Here is a 16,690-nt window from a genome sequence, read left to right as displayed (position 1 = left end):
TGCCTTCCAATCTGGAAACATATAATATATCTTTTTACTGGTATTGGAGTGTGGAGATGTGCCCCGCTGTGCCCGTGAAAAGGGCAAAGATGGATTCCGCTCCTGTGCCCATGAAGAGGGTGAAGAAGGAAAAATGTACTCGCCGTTCCTGTGCCAGTGAGTACTTTCGCTTCTTTGTTCCCCGCAGGTCCCGGCAGCAGATGGCAGGCGAGACAATCAAGGCTCACCACCCCCTGCTGGGCAATCGGCAGCCGGATGAGTGAGCCAATCATGGCTCACCTCCGGGCTTTTAAATTATTGGAGCCGCGGCGAGCCAATGAGTGCTCGTGGCGTCGCTGAGTGATGACGTCGCACCAACGGTTATTTAAGTAATAGGTAGTTAGGTCAGGCACAAGGCCCGTGGGCACTGTCGGGCACTAGGCCATGGCTACAGTTAGGGGCACAAGGCTCAGGGTTAATTGGGCATAAGGCCCATAGAGGTAGTTAGAGGGCTTTAAGCCCGGTGGCAGTAAAGGGCACAAGGCCCTAGTTGGTGTGCTAGAGCCCATAGTCAGGTAGGCCACAAGGCCTAGTTAGTGGGGTTTAAAGTCCATAGTTAGAAGGGCACATGGCCCTAGTTAGTGGGCTCAGAGCCCAAGTCAGAGTGGGCATAAGACCCATAGTCAGGGCACAAGGCCCTGTAGGTAAAACCACAAGGCCCTTAGTGGCTGGAAAGAGAGCCCATGGTGTAGGGCATAAGGCCCCTGGTAAACAGGGCACCAGGCCCTCTAGGTAGCGGGCGTGAGCCCTTATCTAGAATAGAGTGCAGTCCCAGAGTTGTGTTGTGCGAATCTAGGTGATAGTCCTAGGCAACAATCAAGCAGAAGGCTGTTCTAAGTTGTTAGTTCTATACTAAACCATCTAGTTAGATAGCAGAGGTGTGTATTCCGTGGTCAGCCTTCCAGATACAGCAGGAAAGTCTTATTCCGTCTGTGTGGTGAAAACTGTATTGTGCATTGTATTTGGTTGTGCTGTGTGTGTTTATTTACAGGTGCAAGATATCAGGCCCCCATTAAAGGTAGGCTCTTGTTTCCTTACTGTTTTCCTGTTATAACCTGTGTCTGTGGGGACAAGGGGTAGTTAGGAGCACACACACAGTTAGGGAAGAACACACTGTAGTCTTCCCATCCAGTAGGTACCTGGGGTTACGCTGGTTTCCTGAGGCAGTGATTGGGCACCTCACTGGCAGTGCAGCACAGCCCATTTGAGTTCCAGGGGTGCATCCCGTGGTTCCATTTGGGTGTTCCATTCTAAGTTCCGGCAGGGTCCCTGCAAGTTCCAGATTGGGGCGGTGTTCCGCTTGGGTGAAGGCCGCTGTTTCGAGTTACGGAAGCGACGACTGGCGGTTCCGTGCGGAAGATGCCACTCCGGTGGTGCGTTGCTTCAGTGAGCCTCAGTCGTGTAGGCAGCGACTGGTCCTTGGGATTCCGTGAGTTACCCCATAGTGAGAAGATAGTCTTCTTGGTACGACCTGGGTGAGGGTTTTAGGATCAGCCCTCCAGAGTAGAACGTGAACACCGGCTGGTGTTCCCCACAGGTTGAGGGAGGAGGCTTAGGGAGTACACTACACTCAGTTTATAGTAAAGTTGCATTCCTGACAATTAGTTAGTTGTTTGTTTTTAGGGTCGGGCCTCCTGTTGGCTAGTGTCAGTTGTGTGGGTTGTACATACTAGCCTCACTTGTAGAGTAGAGGGAGGCTGTGTTGTTTCTGTCTTCCACAGGTGATGGAGAGGAGCAGGAGAGCAGGGACCGGAAGTTGGAGTACCCGGTGAGTATAACGCTCTATTCCTCCTTCTGGTTAGGCCCTCAATGAGAGGTGAGTGGAGTATTTGGGGCGGGACTGTTCCTGGTCTCAAGTACTCGTAGTCCCGTGCCCTTGGTAAGAACAAATCGAGGTGGCGCCAAGCAAGATTGACTCGAGTGTGTCTGCTCATCACCGTGGTCTCGGACAGTCCTTCCCTGGTAGGTACGGCCTTAATTTCTGTTTCTTCCGTAGAGGGAAGTGGAGTGAGGTGACAGAGGTTCGGTTGCTGGTCTGCTGGGATAGGACAGCGGCTGGGGTGAGTCAGAAGCGGACGAGAGGTGGTCATCGTTTGAGAGGTAAGTTGTTTGTATGCGTCTGTCCTGTTCCCCGCAGGTGTTACAGGTAAATCACTGCCGTTTGCATTGAACTATATTGTCCTATACATTCCTCAGTGATATTGCTACCATCTATGAAATGGTTTTCTACTTTATGATTCATATCAAGTTCAGTAAAGAAATCTCTGTCACTTGTCATGTGATTTGTCTCTCCTGAATCTATATACCAGCTATGGGTTAGATGATTTACTATTGCTTTAATAGTTCCACTCCACTTGTTTGTACATATGTGAGTGTAGATTTAACTGCTTGGCTTTTTAAAAATAGTTTTTTCTTTACTGCTTTCCATATTAAGCAGTTTTTCTTTAAATGTCCAATTTTCTTGCATCTAAAACATGCTCTTGTTTATTGTGCTATTGGGTATCTGTAACTTTAAGTGCTTTTTCTGTGTCACTTTTCATGTTGTTCAGTGTAATTTCCTTTCTTGACTGATATTATCTAGGAGTCTGGTTTTTACAAAATCTAGTGTGAGTTCTGCTTCAGGTCTTGTTTCTATAGCATTTATCATCAGTACACTGTATGTGGCAGTCAAACCGTACAGGATTATGGCTACTATGTGGTTGCATTTCATATCTTCTCCTTTAGATCTGAGCTGTGCTACAATTTTCTGCAATCTATTTATATGCTCTTGCATATTCTTTCATTTGCGAAGTCTCATTTTGTAGAGTTTTCTTAGCAGGAATAATTTGCTGTTGAAACTGGATCCCATATACCCTTGGCAGTATTCTCATGTGTTATATGAATTAGCTGATCAACCTCAACTAACAAGTTTATGGATGCACATGCATGTCTATTTTTCTCATCCCCTAAAGTTGCTTATTTAAATAATCGGACACTAATATGGTGGAGGGAGAACACTGTAAGCAGCATTGGCAAAGGCCCAATACCAATCCGGATGTCCCATCACGGGGCACCCACCCTTGGGACATCAGTACTTATCCACCATTTTGCCTGAGTGCACCCTTCTCATTTATCCTTAAATTTGGACAATAATACCAGGCATTCCAGAACCCGAATCCTTATAGGCTAATCATAACGCACTACAAGCCAGCCCCCAGGGTTGGTACTTGCACAGAACTTAAGCCAACTCTTCGAAGGGAACGGGTTCCAAACGCCTAGCTACCATCAATGTGCGCTTCACCAACCTTTCCCACCGACTGTACAGTGTTCTCCTGCCACGCCAAAAGACTGCACCAGCTGCAGGATCATGGTCCTTACACTGAGACCATGTACCACATGGCTCCCCATACCTATGGGGCTACACCAGCACCTGTACCAGATAACATAGGCCTTGTACCATGTGGCTCCTCATATCTCCGGGGCAACACCAGCACCCGTACCAGATAACATAGTCCTTGCGCCATGTTGTTCCTCATACCTCTGGGGCTGCACCGGTACCACATACCAGAGCTTGTGCAACACACAGCTCACAGACCCTCGGGTCTGCACTAGAACCCGGGAAAAGACATGTGGAGCACCTCCCCTACCGTAGGACACACCAGCGGAAAAACGAACTCTAGAACCAGCCCATGAACTTCTGATCCAGCAGCAGGCAATGGGATAGAGGGAAGCTTCAGGGATCCAAGAGGACTGGATGACTTCTCCCTGAGATTTTATAGCCTGTTCCCGTGAGCCTGTCCCTTATGACACTTACATAGGAGTCACAATACCTTCCCTTGCTTTGTTAACCCTTAGCAAGACCAACTACTTAAGTACACAAACATCATCTTTTAATCTCCCTCAGGCTTAATAATCTCTCAATTATAATACCAAAAAAATAGAGTAAGATAAACAAACATGATGTTGAATATATTGGATCTAATACTGCTCTAGAAAAAATAAGTCAAGGACAATGCAGACCAAAGGACATGCAATGTGCTCAGGGCCGGATTAAGGGAATGGAGGCCCCTGGGCTAAGGGGCCCTCCATTCCCCGCGAGGCCCCCAATGTGAGCCGTCCGCCGCCCCCCACCCCCTGCGAGGACCCCCCCAAGCACTTACCTGTCAGTGCAGTCCTCCGTCCTGGCGCGCTGTAAGCTCCTTACTGAGGAGATCTCGCGAGAGTTCATGAACTCTCGCGAGATATCCTCAGTAAGCAGACTACAGCGCGCCGGGACGGAGGACTGCACTGACAGTACTCAGCAGCATCGATCGGGCCGGGGGCGCCCCCGCCCCCGACCGATCAATAATGCTGCTGAGGAGTTTGAAGGGCCCCCTGGATGCCCGAGGCCCCTGGGCTATAGCCCAGTTAGACCTCGGGTTAATCCGGCCCTGAATGTGCTAAATAATTTGCATTAGAACATATAATCATTTATCAGCAGATACATGGTGTGCTCATATAGGAACAACAAATAACCAAGAAATGTATGGAACACCAAAGTGTGCAGAAGTAAGTAAAACATGCATATAAAACTTAGCCAAAATACCTGCATAAAAAGCATAATAAGAAAAATGAGGCACAAAATGGAACCTGGTGTGCATACACATACTGTAAACATAATGCAACCTACCAAAAAGTTATGTAAGGTACCTGACATTATATGACTCGTATGTATGGAACATATGAAATGTAAATCTTGCAATAGATAATGCTAACCAAAATAAAATATACCAACCTACAAACATACATATACAAATGTTATATCTAAAGTACCTGAAGACATTATGTATGTACAAAATAGGATATATAGTAGTACAGCACTTATAATGCAGGTGGAGGTGCCTGAGGAAAAAGGGGACCCCTACCCCTGATACAACAGATATATATATATAACAGATAACCTCGGCGCTTGAAGAGTAAATATGGTAAAATGCAGTTTATTAGTATACATAAATGGTAGGTGCTGGCCAGACCAAACAATCACATATGCAGTATAGTTTGTCTATAGACAGCTTATTCAAAATGTAATTCACACAGTTGATACGGAAAATAATGCTCAAGTATTACAAGCAATAGTCCTTGTATTCATAGCCCCAATGGGACAGTGAGAGCCCGGTGGGCACAGTCATTACATCCTCCCATTCCCGGTTACAGGACTTTTTTCGGTGGATTGCAGAATAACTACATCGTCATTATACAGATGTCCACCATCCGAATCTGCCCACTCTAGTACAACCCTAACCCTGCTGATCCCTCAATGTTTGTAGATGTGTTACTGTATCACTTGTATATATGTTACTGCTACCCTACTGTGGCCAAACAGCAATATTATTATTTTCTCTGTGTTCTACATCTAATGCTACCTGTGAGAAGCTTAGCTCCTATGCTCTACCTGTCCATCAATTTCAGATTCCCTGTGTGATTGGACAAAGTGAGGGGCAACCCTCTATTTAATGAACACCTGCAAATATCCTCCCACACTCATATCCCTGAGGAAGCCCGCCAAGCGCGAGGGAAACTCTGCATCCCACTGACCTATTTCTATTTCATCCCTTCCTATTACCCTGTTTTTTATTCCACCATCTAAAGAAACCCGTTTTCCACTCCCGCTGCCAAGACGGTACCATGCCATGCCAGCTGGGGAACGGATGAGAGGAGAAAACTGAAATCCAGCAGCTGGGACGCCAGCCCCTCTCTGCGCATGCGCGCATAAACAGAGGTAACGAAGCAGTTGGAGTTTCAGCTCCCCAATATCAGTCCACTAGTTTACATCTATTATGTGGCCTTTTGGAATAGTACAAAACACTCTTGCTGCCGTGGACAGCTATTTTTCTCCACATGTATGGACATATCCAGATACTGTCAGGAGATCCACCACTCACTGAACTTTCCTGGAAAAGTGACTGCCCACCGGGCTCTCACTATCCCATTGGGGCTATGAATACAAGGACTATTGTTTGTAATACTTGAGTATTATTTTCTGTATCAACTGTGTAAATTACACAATTTGAAGCTGTCTATAGACTAGAGATGGTCACTGACCCCCGTGTTTTGGTTTTGTATTCGGTTTTGGATCTGGATTAACTTCGTGTTTTGGTTTTGGTTTTGCAAAACCGCCCTTGCGTGTTTTGGTTTTGGGTTTTATTGTTTTTGTTTTGCTATTTTTGAAAAAAAATACAATTTTTTTGGTCTAAAATAACCTAATTTAGTGCTCCATCAGTTTTTTAGATAAGTGAGGTAATTCTAAAGCTAATAAATTATGAAAAAAACAGTTTAATCCCTGGTGGCCCGTCCTTAATTCGAACACTTGTCTGCAAATTATACAGACAAACCTGGTTGTCTACCTCCTCCATCTTTGATTATTGGCAATGTAGCCATCGTTTTTGGGTGTACACCCTCCACCTGTAGTTGAATATTAAAAAAAAGCAGCCTGCACAGACTGTGGAACTAGAAAGTAAAATTAAATGGACCACGGTAGTTTGGTGGCTATCTATGCCCCCCCCCCCCACTCTCCACTTGTAGTTGAACATAAAAAACGCAGCCTGCACAGACTGTGGAACTAGAAATTCGAATATACAAAGAAATGGACAAAGGCAGTTTGGTATCTGTCTGCATCAGATCCCCTCTCCACTAGGAGTAAAATAGAAAACTATTCAGCCGTTATATAATCTAGAATATATATAGAAATTGAGAAAGGCAATTTTGTATCTGTCTGCATCATAATCAGATAGATACCGCTGACAGATAGTAATTTTGACAGCCACAAATATTTATGCACAATTATGGGGGACACCCCAAAAGCACTGGGGAGTGCTAAAAATTATTTGGTAGATACTGCTGACAGATAGTAATTTTGACAGCCAAAAATATTTAGGCAAAATAATGTGGGACACCCAAAAAGCACTTTGAGTGCCAAATGGTGAAAAAAAACAAAACTCCTCTATCCTCTTCTATAGCGATTTTTGTTAGCACAATTGGATTCAGAATTTTGTATTCTCTGTCCCTGCTCTAATCAGCCTGTGACTACACCCTGCTCTCTCCCTCTGTCAAATGGTGATGGATTGCTGTGGAGGCGTGTATTTATCATCTTCAAGTATCGCGAGAACCGAGCCCCGAGATCCGATGACGTTCGGCCTCGATTTGGATTCCGAACGGGCGGGAGAGTCGGATACCCAAAGTTCGGGTGGGTTCGGTTCTCGGGGAACCGAGCCTGCCCATCTCTACTATAGACAAACTGGCCAGCACCTACCATTTATGTATACTAATAAACTGCATTTTACCATATTTACTCTTCAAGCGCCGAGGTTATCTGTTATATATACTATGTATGTATAAGCATAAGACAAAACAATACAATACAATACCTCAATGTTTTCCTGTAAATTATCTTAAAATGTTCATAATAATGGGTTTTGCATCTAAGGCATAGTTATTCATACCAGCTACATATTTATAACACATGACCATAGCAGGGAATATCCTGGTATTCATCTGCATATCTTACAATAAATGTGCGGTACCTGCATACCTATTGACTTTTGTGTCCTCCCTGGCACCTTGATGCATAAGCACTCCAGTCCAAAAAATTCTTATATTAGTTTCACAATGTTAAAAGTGTTTTTATTAGTAATCAAGGATAAAAAATAAATAAGTCACATAATCACATCTACCAGATCTACACTGGCAAAATATTAAAATAACGATTTAGAAAGTGAAAACAGAAAGAAAATAAAGTGCTCTGTTACAATTATATCAAACCAGTTGTGATGTCACAAACCTGGAAGTAGGAGCCAGTAGCAGCTGTGTGCTGCATCTGACCGTATAGACTTTAATCCTACTCCAATTAAGACACCTCTTTGAATATTGGGGAATATAGTATTGGGGAACAATAAAAGTCAGTGAGAAGCATTAAGTGACTACTTGATATTTACCGAGTATAGACTCCGCTCTAGGCTTTAGAATAGACTCTGACTGCAGGAATCTCCTAATGTGGATTCATAAGTACGCATGTCAGTTGTGTAGTGTCACTTTAGCTGTATGATCTCAAATCACTATAAGAGTTACACAGGACAATTTTATTAGTCAAATATTGGCTGTAGACCAAGTCTTAGCATGGATGCTAGCTGGAATGTCTTATTGCAAATAACATTTATTGCAAAATACTACAAGTGACATTTTACTTCTTTAAGCGATATTAATTTAATTTGCTAGGTCATTACTTCCTTCAGAAAATTATAGGTAAAGAGGCTAACAGTTATACCATTTAATATTGGACAAACATAATCCCCATTATCAATAAGAACAACTTTTCTCCGTACATTTGTTCTATATATTGCTGGAGGCATTTGGTACCACTTATATATTGATGTAATGACTTTTTGATATAGTAATGTGGTGAATAATGGAGATAGATAATAATAATATTAACAGCAGTAGGCATGAAGAATACATGCTAAGACATGGGAGATTGTTTGGTCTTGTATAAGATGCTGTACACATCTGTGATGTAAAAGATTGTGTGTTGAGTACTATATGGTAATGAAAACACAAATAATCACCAAATAAAAATAAACATAAGTATATAACTATCCTTTATATCTAATACTCTTTGGAAAGGACAAAAGGAAGACATTTATAATGGTCACATAATAAATCCTTTAAGTAAAATGTGAGATAAAGCAAAATTATATAACACTTTGATGTTATTAGAATCGATGTTATAGGGATAACAGCTTTGTGGAAATGTGAAAGAAATGAGATGCGAATTAGACATATGTATACCCCAACTTACCAAATTGTATTTTCTGGCCCACCCAAGGGTTTGGTATAATTTTAACATAGCACTTTATTTTCTGTTTTCACTTTCTAAATCTTTATTTTAATATTTTGACAGTGTAGATCTGATAGATGTGAATTTTTTTTATCCTTGATGATTAATAAAAAAGTGTTTAACACTGTGAAACTAATATAGGAATTTTTTGTACTGACGTACCTTGGTTTTTCCTCTCAACTCTTGCCTTTGAGTAAATATCATCATCATCATCATTTATTTATATAGCGCCACTAATTCCGCAGCGCTGTACAGAGAACTCATTCACATCAGTCCCTGCCCCATTGGAGCTCACAGTCTAAATTCCCTACTATAGACACACACTCACACACACAGACAGACAGAGAGGGAGAGACTAGGGTCAATTTTTTTTATTTTTTATTGCAGCCAATTAACCTACCAGTATGTTTTTGGAGTGTGGGAGGAAACCGGAGCACCCGGAGGAAACCCACGCAGACACAGGGAGAACATACAAACTCCACACAGATAAGGCCATGGTCGGGAATTGAACTCATGACCCCCAATGCTGTGAGGCAGACGTGCTAACCACTACGCCACTGTGCTGTTCCTACTAAGTTGAAAGAGCACCCCCTCTGTTAATATGAGATAGCAATGAGCTGCCTTAGGAAACATTGAGGTGAGTCCATGCCTAGATATGTTTGGTGGAGATATGGGGCCTGAGTCATTAAGGAAACTAAGGCAAAAAAAAGGAGTAAATGTTCTCCAGGACAAACCATGGTACAATGGAAGGTGTGCAAATTGGTTTATTATTTTGCACATAAGTTAAATTCTGGCTGATTTTTCATCTAGCACATAAATACTTGATAGTTTTAATTTTACACTGAAATTTAAAGTTGATCTAGGACATTCCCTACCCCAAATATAAATTTGCCATCACATTTTAAAATTATATCCCCCACCAATGCAACATGGTTTTGCCCAGGTCCAATGTTACTCCTTTTTTTATGCTTTACTCTCCTAAATAACTCAGGCCCATAATGAGAGACAAGGGCACCCAATAGGTAAAGTGACTTGGGAAGAGAGAGAGGGGATAGGCAAGTAAGGGCAAATGTAATATACTCAGTTGTACAGTGCTAGCATAGCATGCACAAAAATATATGGAATGTATGTGCATAAAGCATAATAACCAAATGGAACAAACTCACCTAGAATATGCAAATACACAGTGACATGCACACAAGAACACATGGCATGTGCTTGCACATAATACAAATCAGAGTAGGATAAATACTAGTTGACAGGCTTAAAATGGCAAAGTTAATTAAATGGCAGGATGCTCTTTATGTGTTTTCCTAACCTAACCTTCCCCAACCACCTCCCTTCAATTTAATTTTATATTTCTGTAACATAATGTTTTGCATTTGACTTTCAACATGTTATATTGTCCAAATATAAAATGCATTAAGTACTCAAAGGATAAACAAAACTTTAATTTTTCAATACCAGCTTGAAAGTATAAGACATATGGGTAATGCATTAGTATTTTTACCTTGCTTCTTGCCAATGCCATTGGCTTGTTTCATTTGTTCCATGACTTGAGCTGAGCCAGAGTAGTCTATCTCTTCAACATGGCTTGAAACTGTAGGAGGTGCTTTTACTGGTCCAGTTATTGCTTTTAACTGAAATAAATAGTCATTTTTTTTATTCTATATGTAGTACTTGCAATCTGATTTTTTCACAAGAGCATTTGACTAATCTGTAACAATGTGACATAGTTCATATAAATCTTATCAGGTACATGAGTCCAATATTGGCATTTTCTTGTGTTGTACAGGAGAAGGAAATAAAATTATTACAATATTCTTGAATGCCTCATCCTAATAGAGTAAAAAAGAAAGAAGATAAAAGATTAGGGCTCTTCCATTTTATGAAATGGTAAATGTAAATTCTGATTTTCTGATCTACTTCTCATCTTCACTAAAACAACTCCTCTCTCTTAGCTAACCTGCACTGATCTTGCTTCTCAACTGTGACAACCACTTCTCCTTCATACAAGACTTCTTGTCGCTAACTAGTTGGGAAATTCCCTACAGTTAACCAGACTCCACCAGACTTTAAATCTTTAAAAACTTTCCAAAAAACCTGCCTCTTGATTAGCTAATGCTACTACAACCTATGCTACTCGCAATGTTACAAACTTACAACTGTCCCAATCTCCACTATGAACAACACTTGCTCCTCTTGTCTCAGCTGAGCCTTTCTCCAGTTACACTGTAAGCTTTCTCTTGAGCAAGGACCTCCCTAACCTTTGCTTCAACAGCTGCATTTATTTTTTCGATCTTGTATGTCCCTGTTTTGTGTGTGCACTGTTTTCCACACTGTCTAGGCAACATTACATCACATTAGGCAGTAATTATCAAACATGAGCAAAACAATTTGTCATTGATCCAAATTCATTAGCTTTAATCCAGTTTTATATAAATAACCTCTTACATCATATTTATTTTTACTTCATAAAATAAAATAGATGTACAAATACACTGCCATGCAATTAGCATTACCTTACTATATTACACCAACATTTCCACTACAATAAATTACTTTCTACTGTATTTTATTCTTTCACACCCTTATTAATTTTATATTTAATTTATTGTTTTCTGTAACTAGGGGAGACACCAAATGGTCATATGAGTCACACCACGTTTTCCCTATTATCAGCACTTATAGATTAATTCAAAATGGATCTAATAGTAGCAAAGCATTTTACATTGAGCTATACTGTCTGTAGAAAACAAAACCGTGCTGAGAGTGATCAAATATTAAATAGTAGAAAACCAACACAGTAAATCTCAATAAAAACATATAAAATAACAATATTAAATGCAGTTTGTTATGTTCCTAGAACAGGCACTTTATTGTGTAGTCATTATTGGAGCCATTGTAAACTGAACCTGTCACGCGGAGTCTAACACGCCGCCGGTCTTCACCAGGGACCTCTGCATGGAAGTTTGGACTTCGCGGCGAACGACGTGCAGGTCGCGGCCCTCCCAGGGAGCTGCCTGTGAGATGGCGGAGGTAATCGTGGTCATATAGGCTGAAGTCAGGAACCGTGCAGGCAGATAAGGTACAAAATCGGGACGCAGCGGATAGTCAACAGGCCAAAGGTCAAACCGGAGAGAATGATGCAGGACCAAGGGATAATCCAATAGCAAGGTCAGGGAGAGCCGGGTCAGTACACAGGAAATCAATAATCAGGATATAGAATATATGTATATAACGCTGGAGGCTAGAATGAACTAGTTGCTCTGGCACCATAATGATGCCAGAGCCATCCTTATATTGGGAGAAGAGGGCGCTCATTGGTGGCCAGAGGGACAAGAAGTCGCACAGCGCGTCCCGTTGCCATGGCAGCGGGCGCGCATGCGTGCGGCAAGACCCGGAAGGAGTGTCTCCGTTGCCTAGCAACGGAGCGCTCCGTGGGAGAAAGACGTCCGTCCCCGGCCAGCAGGGAGGCACGGTGACGGCATCTGACAGAACCCTACTCCTCTGCCATTAAGAACTGCTTAGAGCGGATACTTCTGGCAATTAATCTGGTGATCGGAGCTTGTTACGTTATATCACCAGGGACTATTATTTCATTATCATATGTACACAAGGATTCAATCTACTAGCTGTCAGCTTTAGCCGGGTTCCTTACTCGCAGATGATTGCAATTGGACTGGACCTCTGCTTGACTGTTCACCATAGCTGAATTTTGTCGATCTAAAGAATGGAAAGTTAGCCTAATTTTATTGCAGTTGAATCGGAGTGGAGCTTCTGACTACCTATTTACCATCATGAAGGCTGAGTGCCCATTAGGTAAGAATGTATCAATTATCGCTGTCTAATATCATTTATACATCAATTTTGTTTAGGAGAGAGTTTGGGCAACATTGCTTTTGCGATTCAACGTCATAACTATTGGTCGTAAAACAAACACATCTATAATTTCCTAATAACATTGTTCTAACTAGTTTTTCCTATTATGTCCTTTTATTGGTCGTTGTCCACTTTATAAACTAATAAGTAAAATTGGTGCCACAATCTATTGTTTCTTATAGGACATAAAGCTCCAATTAGTAGTGAATTTGGAACATTATATAAGGATGATCAAATTACACTTGTCAGCTAGGAACATAGCAAACTGCATTTAATATTGTTATTTTATATGTTTTTATTATTAAAGTGTATTTTTATTGAGATTTACTTTGTTGGTATCCTACTATTTGAGATTCAATCACTCTCAGTGCTATTTTATTTTCTATTTGTTTAGTTTCTGCTTTTCAAGAGTGGATATTCACATATTCCCTTTACAGCAGCGAGTGCTTCAACTCTAATATTTATATTTTTGTAATTTTTTTAGCCATACAGTACGCCTTAGAGTTGGTTCCCTTTTAGTATTACTTTTTGTATATTGCCTGGCAGAGAAGACCTGATTAAGGTGCCCTCTGCAGCTCCCTGTCCTGCTATCCAATCAAGTAATCTGTAGTGAAATGATACTATAACATAACAGAACTTCAGCTTTAGCAATATAAACAGAGGTCAGTTTAGGCATTTTGTATAGCAATTAATGAACCAAACAAAACAAATGAAAGAGTTTTTGGCGCCCTCCTTTGTCCTTTCAGAAGTTCACAATGATTATGGTGGTGCATGGCTGACATCTTTAAATGAATTTTAAAACATGTCCTGTTGGAATTACATTTCCTATACAATTTAACAGTGCTTGATTAGACTTGTCAAAGTACTCATTTTCTTAAATACACTTAAATGATGCATTGAATGTGACAATGCACTTCCTTTAGCAGCAATGAATTCAGCCAAAAGTCTCCTGTATGGGATCTGATGCAGGTCAAGAAGTTGGGACTACAGTCATTCGAGTGTCTGTGAAAACACTAGCCCTATCTCTGTGCATGAATCCACCAATCCACACAGTGCATTTCTACAAAGCAAGGCTGCCAAGATGCCAGCTATTCTGTGTGTTCTGTGTGAAAAGCACCTTCCCCATACACGGTAAAATCCTGCAAAGCAGTGAAGGCGATTGGTTGATATATTTAGTTAAGTAATAATCCTCCATTTGTTTTTTTATTATATTTATTTCATGTCCAGAGCAGTAATACACAGGCTTTGCTTCAGGGGTGTAGCATTCCATCATCGAGCCATTTCATAAAATTTGACCCTTTGCCCAGAGGCCCCTGCACTGCGCTTCTGAGTTCTGGAACGGAAACCCAAAGCAGGGCTTTATTGCGCATGCGCCGGCCCCCTATGCATGCTCAGAAGAGCAGGGCAGAGGCTTAGAAAGTATTTGACAAACTTGAGATGAATGGCAATATTCTTTTTAGAGAGTAGTTATTTAATTTATTCTCTAAGCCCACCACTCACCACACTAAAGAGTAGCTTTTACTGTTATCACTTATAACTTCTCTTCAATCAGTTATCACAAGTGTAGTATACTAAACATCTGACTTCACTGCAAAAACCAGCAATTTCTAATGAGTGTAAAGCTGGTCACACACACCTATACAATCTTACTTCAGATCAGGGGCTGACTGGGCTGGGGGCCAGGGGGGCAAGTGACCCCCGGGTCAGTCCCATAGTGTGTTAACTTGGGCTGGGTCACAGACCACCTTTAAACTAGGCTGCTGAATCAGGTCTTGCCCCCTGGGCCAAAATTTGACAGCCCTCCCCTGCTTCAGATGCTATTTGTCTAACGCTTACATGAACTATTGAAACTCCCGATGACCATGTTTATTCATGCGTACACAGCTACACAATTTACCTTCAGATCTGTGATCTTCATCTCTCACAACCATCTGTTGAAAAGATTGTGACTCTACACTTTGCAATTCAACCGATGTTTTGAGTTTTGGTATGATAAAACTAGGGATGAGCGCACTCGGATTTATGAAATCCGAGCCCACCCGAACGTTGCGGATCCGAGTCGGATCCGAGACAGATCCGGGTATTGGCGCCAAATTCAAAAGTGAAACTGAGGCTCTGACTCATAATCCCGTTGTCGGATCTCGCGATACTCGGATCCTATAAATTCCCCGCTAGTCGCCGCCATCTTCACTCGGGCATTGATCAGGGTAGAGGGAGGGTGTGTTAGGTGGTCCTCTGTGCTGTTTAGTTCTGTGCTGTTTAGTTCTGTGCTGTTTAGTTCTGTGCTGTTTAGTTCTGTGCTGTGCTGTGCTGTGCTGTGCTGTGCTGTGTTCTGCAGTATCAGTCCAGTGGTGCTGTGTGCTGTGCTCTGTCCTTCTGAGGTCAGTGGTGCTGCTGGGTCCTGTGCTGTGTCCTGTTCAGTCCAGTGGTGCTGTGTCCTGTGCTCTGTGCTTCTAAGGGCATAGTTATTTCCCCAATATTCCCCTGTGTTTAAAAAAATAAAAAAAAGTTTTTTTAAAAAATACCAAAAACTACTTTAATATTTTTTAATTACCACAAAATTTGCACAACCAATCCTGCAGTATAAGCCCATTGGTACTGCAATATTACCAAGTTCACACATTCAGCAGTAAAAGTCCAGTGGTACTGCAATATTACAAAGTTTACACATTCTGCAGTATCAGTCCAGTGGTGCTGTGTCCTGTGCTCTGTCCTGCTGAGTTCCGTAGTGCTGCTGGGTCCTGTGCCGTGTCCTGTTCAGTCCAGTGGTGCTGTGTCCTGTGCTCTGTGCTTCTAAGGGCATAGTTATTTCCCCACTATTCCCAAGTTTTTTAAAAATAAAAAAAAAGTAAAAAAAAATAAAAAAATTTTTAAAAAAAAAATATATAATAATTATAACCAAATTTGCAAAACCAATCCAGCATTATAAGTCCATTGGTACTGCAATATTACCAAGTTCACACATTCTGCAGTATCAGTCCAGTGGTGCTGTGTCCTGTGCTCTGTCCTGCTGAGTTCCGTAGTGCTGCTGGGTCCTGTGCCGTGTCCTGTTCAGTCCAGTGGTGCTGTGTCCTGTGCTCTGTGCTTCTAAGGGCATAGTTATTTCCCCACTATTCCCAAGTTTTTTAAAAATAAAAAAAAAGTAAAAAAAAATAAAAAATTTAAAAAAAAAAAAATATATAATAATTATAACCAAATTTGCAAAACCAATCCAGCAGTATAAGTCCATTGGTACTGCAATATTACCAAGTTCACACATTCTGCAGTATCTTGTGCTACATATAATGGAGACCAAAAATTTGGAGGATAAAGTAGGGAAAGATCAAGACCCACTTCCTCCTAATGCTGAAGCTGCTGCCACTAGTCATGACATAGACGATGAAATGCCATCAACGTCGTCTTCCAAGCCCGATGCCCAATCTCGTAGTACCGGGCATGTAAAATCCAAAAAGCCCAAGTTAAGAAAAAGTAGCAAAAAGAGAAACTTAAAATCATCTGAGGAGAAACGTAAAGTTGCCAATATGCCATTTACGACACGGAGTGGCAAGGAACGGCTTAGGCCCTGGCCCGTGTTCATGACTAGTGGTTCAGCTTCACCCACGGATCTTAGCCCTCCTCCTCCTCCCCCCCCCTACAAAAAATTGAAGAGAGTTATGCTGTCAGCAACAAAACAGCAAACAACTCTGCCTTCTAAAGAGAAATTATCACAAATCCCCAAGGCGAGTCCAAGGGTGTTGGTGGTTGTCAAGCCTGACCTTCCCATCACTGTACGGGAAGAGGTGGCTCGGGAGGAGGCTATTGATGATGTAGCTGGCGCTGTGGAGGAACTTGATGATGAGGATGGTGATGTGGTTATTGTAAATGAGGCACCAGGGGGGGAAACAGCTGATGTCCATGGGATGAAAAAGCCCATCGTCATGC

At 41.8% G+C, this 16,690-nt stretch overlaps 1 protein-coding gene across 3 annotated transcripts in view; it reads right to left on the bottom strand.

Annotated features, from left to right (window-relative positions):
- COL15A1 (collagen type XV alpha 1 chain) overlaps positions 1 to 16,690 on the bottom strand; it is a 481,077-nt gene that overhangs the window by 209,185 nt on the left and 255,202 nt on the right. For all 3 annotated transcript variants that reach the window (XM_075212747.1, XM_075212748.1, XM_075212746.1), the window contains one exon: positions 10,398 to 10,527. In XM_075212747.1, the coding sequence (XP_075068848.1) occupies positions 10,398 to 10,527 (130 nt within the window). The remainder of the gene's footprint in view (positions 1 to 10,397; positions 10,528 to 16,690) is intronic.

The sequence above is a fragment of the Mixophyes fleayi genome, chromosome 5, assembly GCF_038048845.1.
Source record: "Mixophyes fleayi isolate aMixFle1 chromosome 5, aMixFle1.hap1, whole genome shotgun sequence".
NCBI lineage: Eukaryota > Metazoa > Chordata > Amphibia > Anura > Limnodynastidae > Mixophyes > Mixophyes fleayi.
The sequence above is the reverse complement of the archived record's forward strand: the minus strand, read 5'-3'. Positions and strand labels throughout refer to the sequence as shown.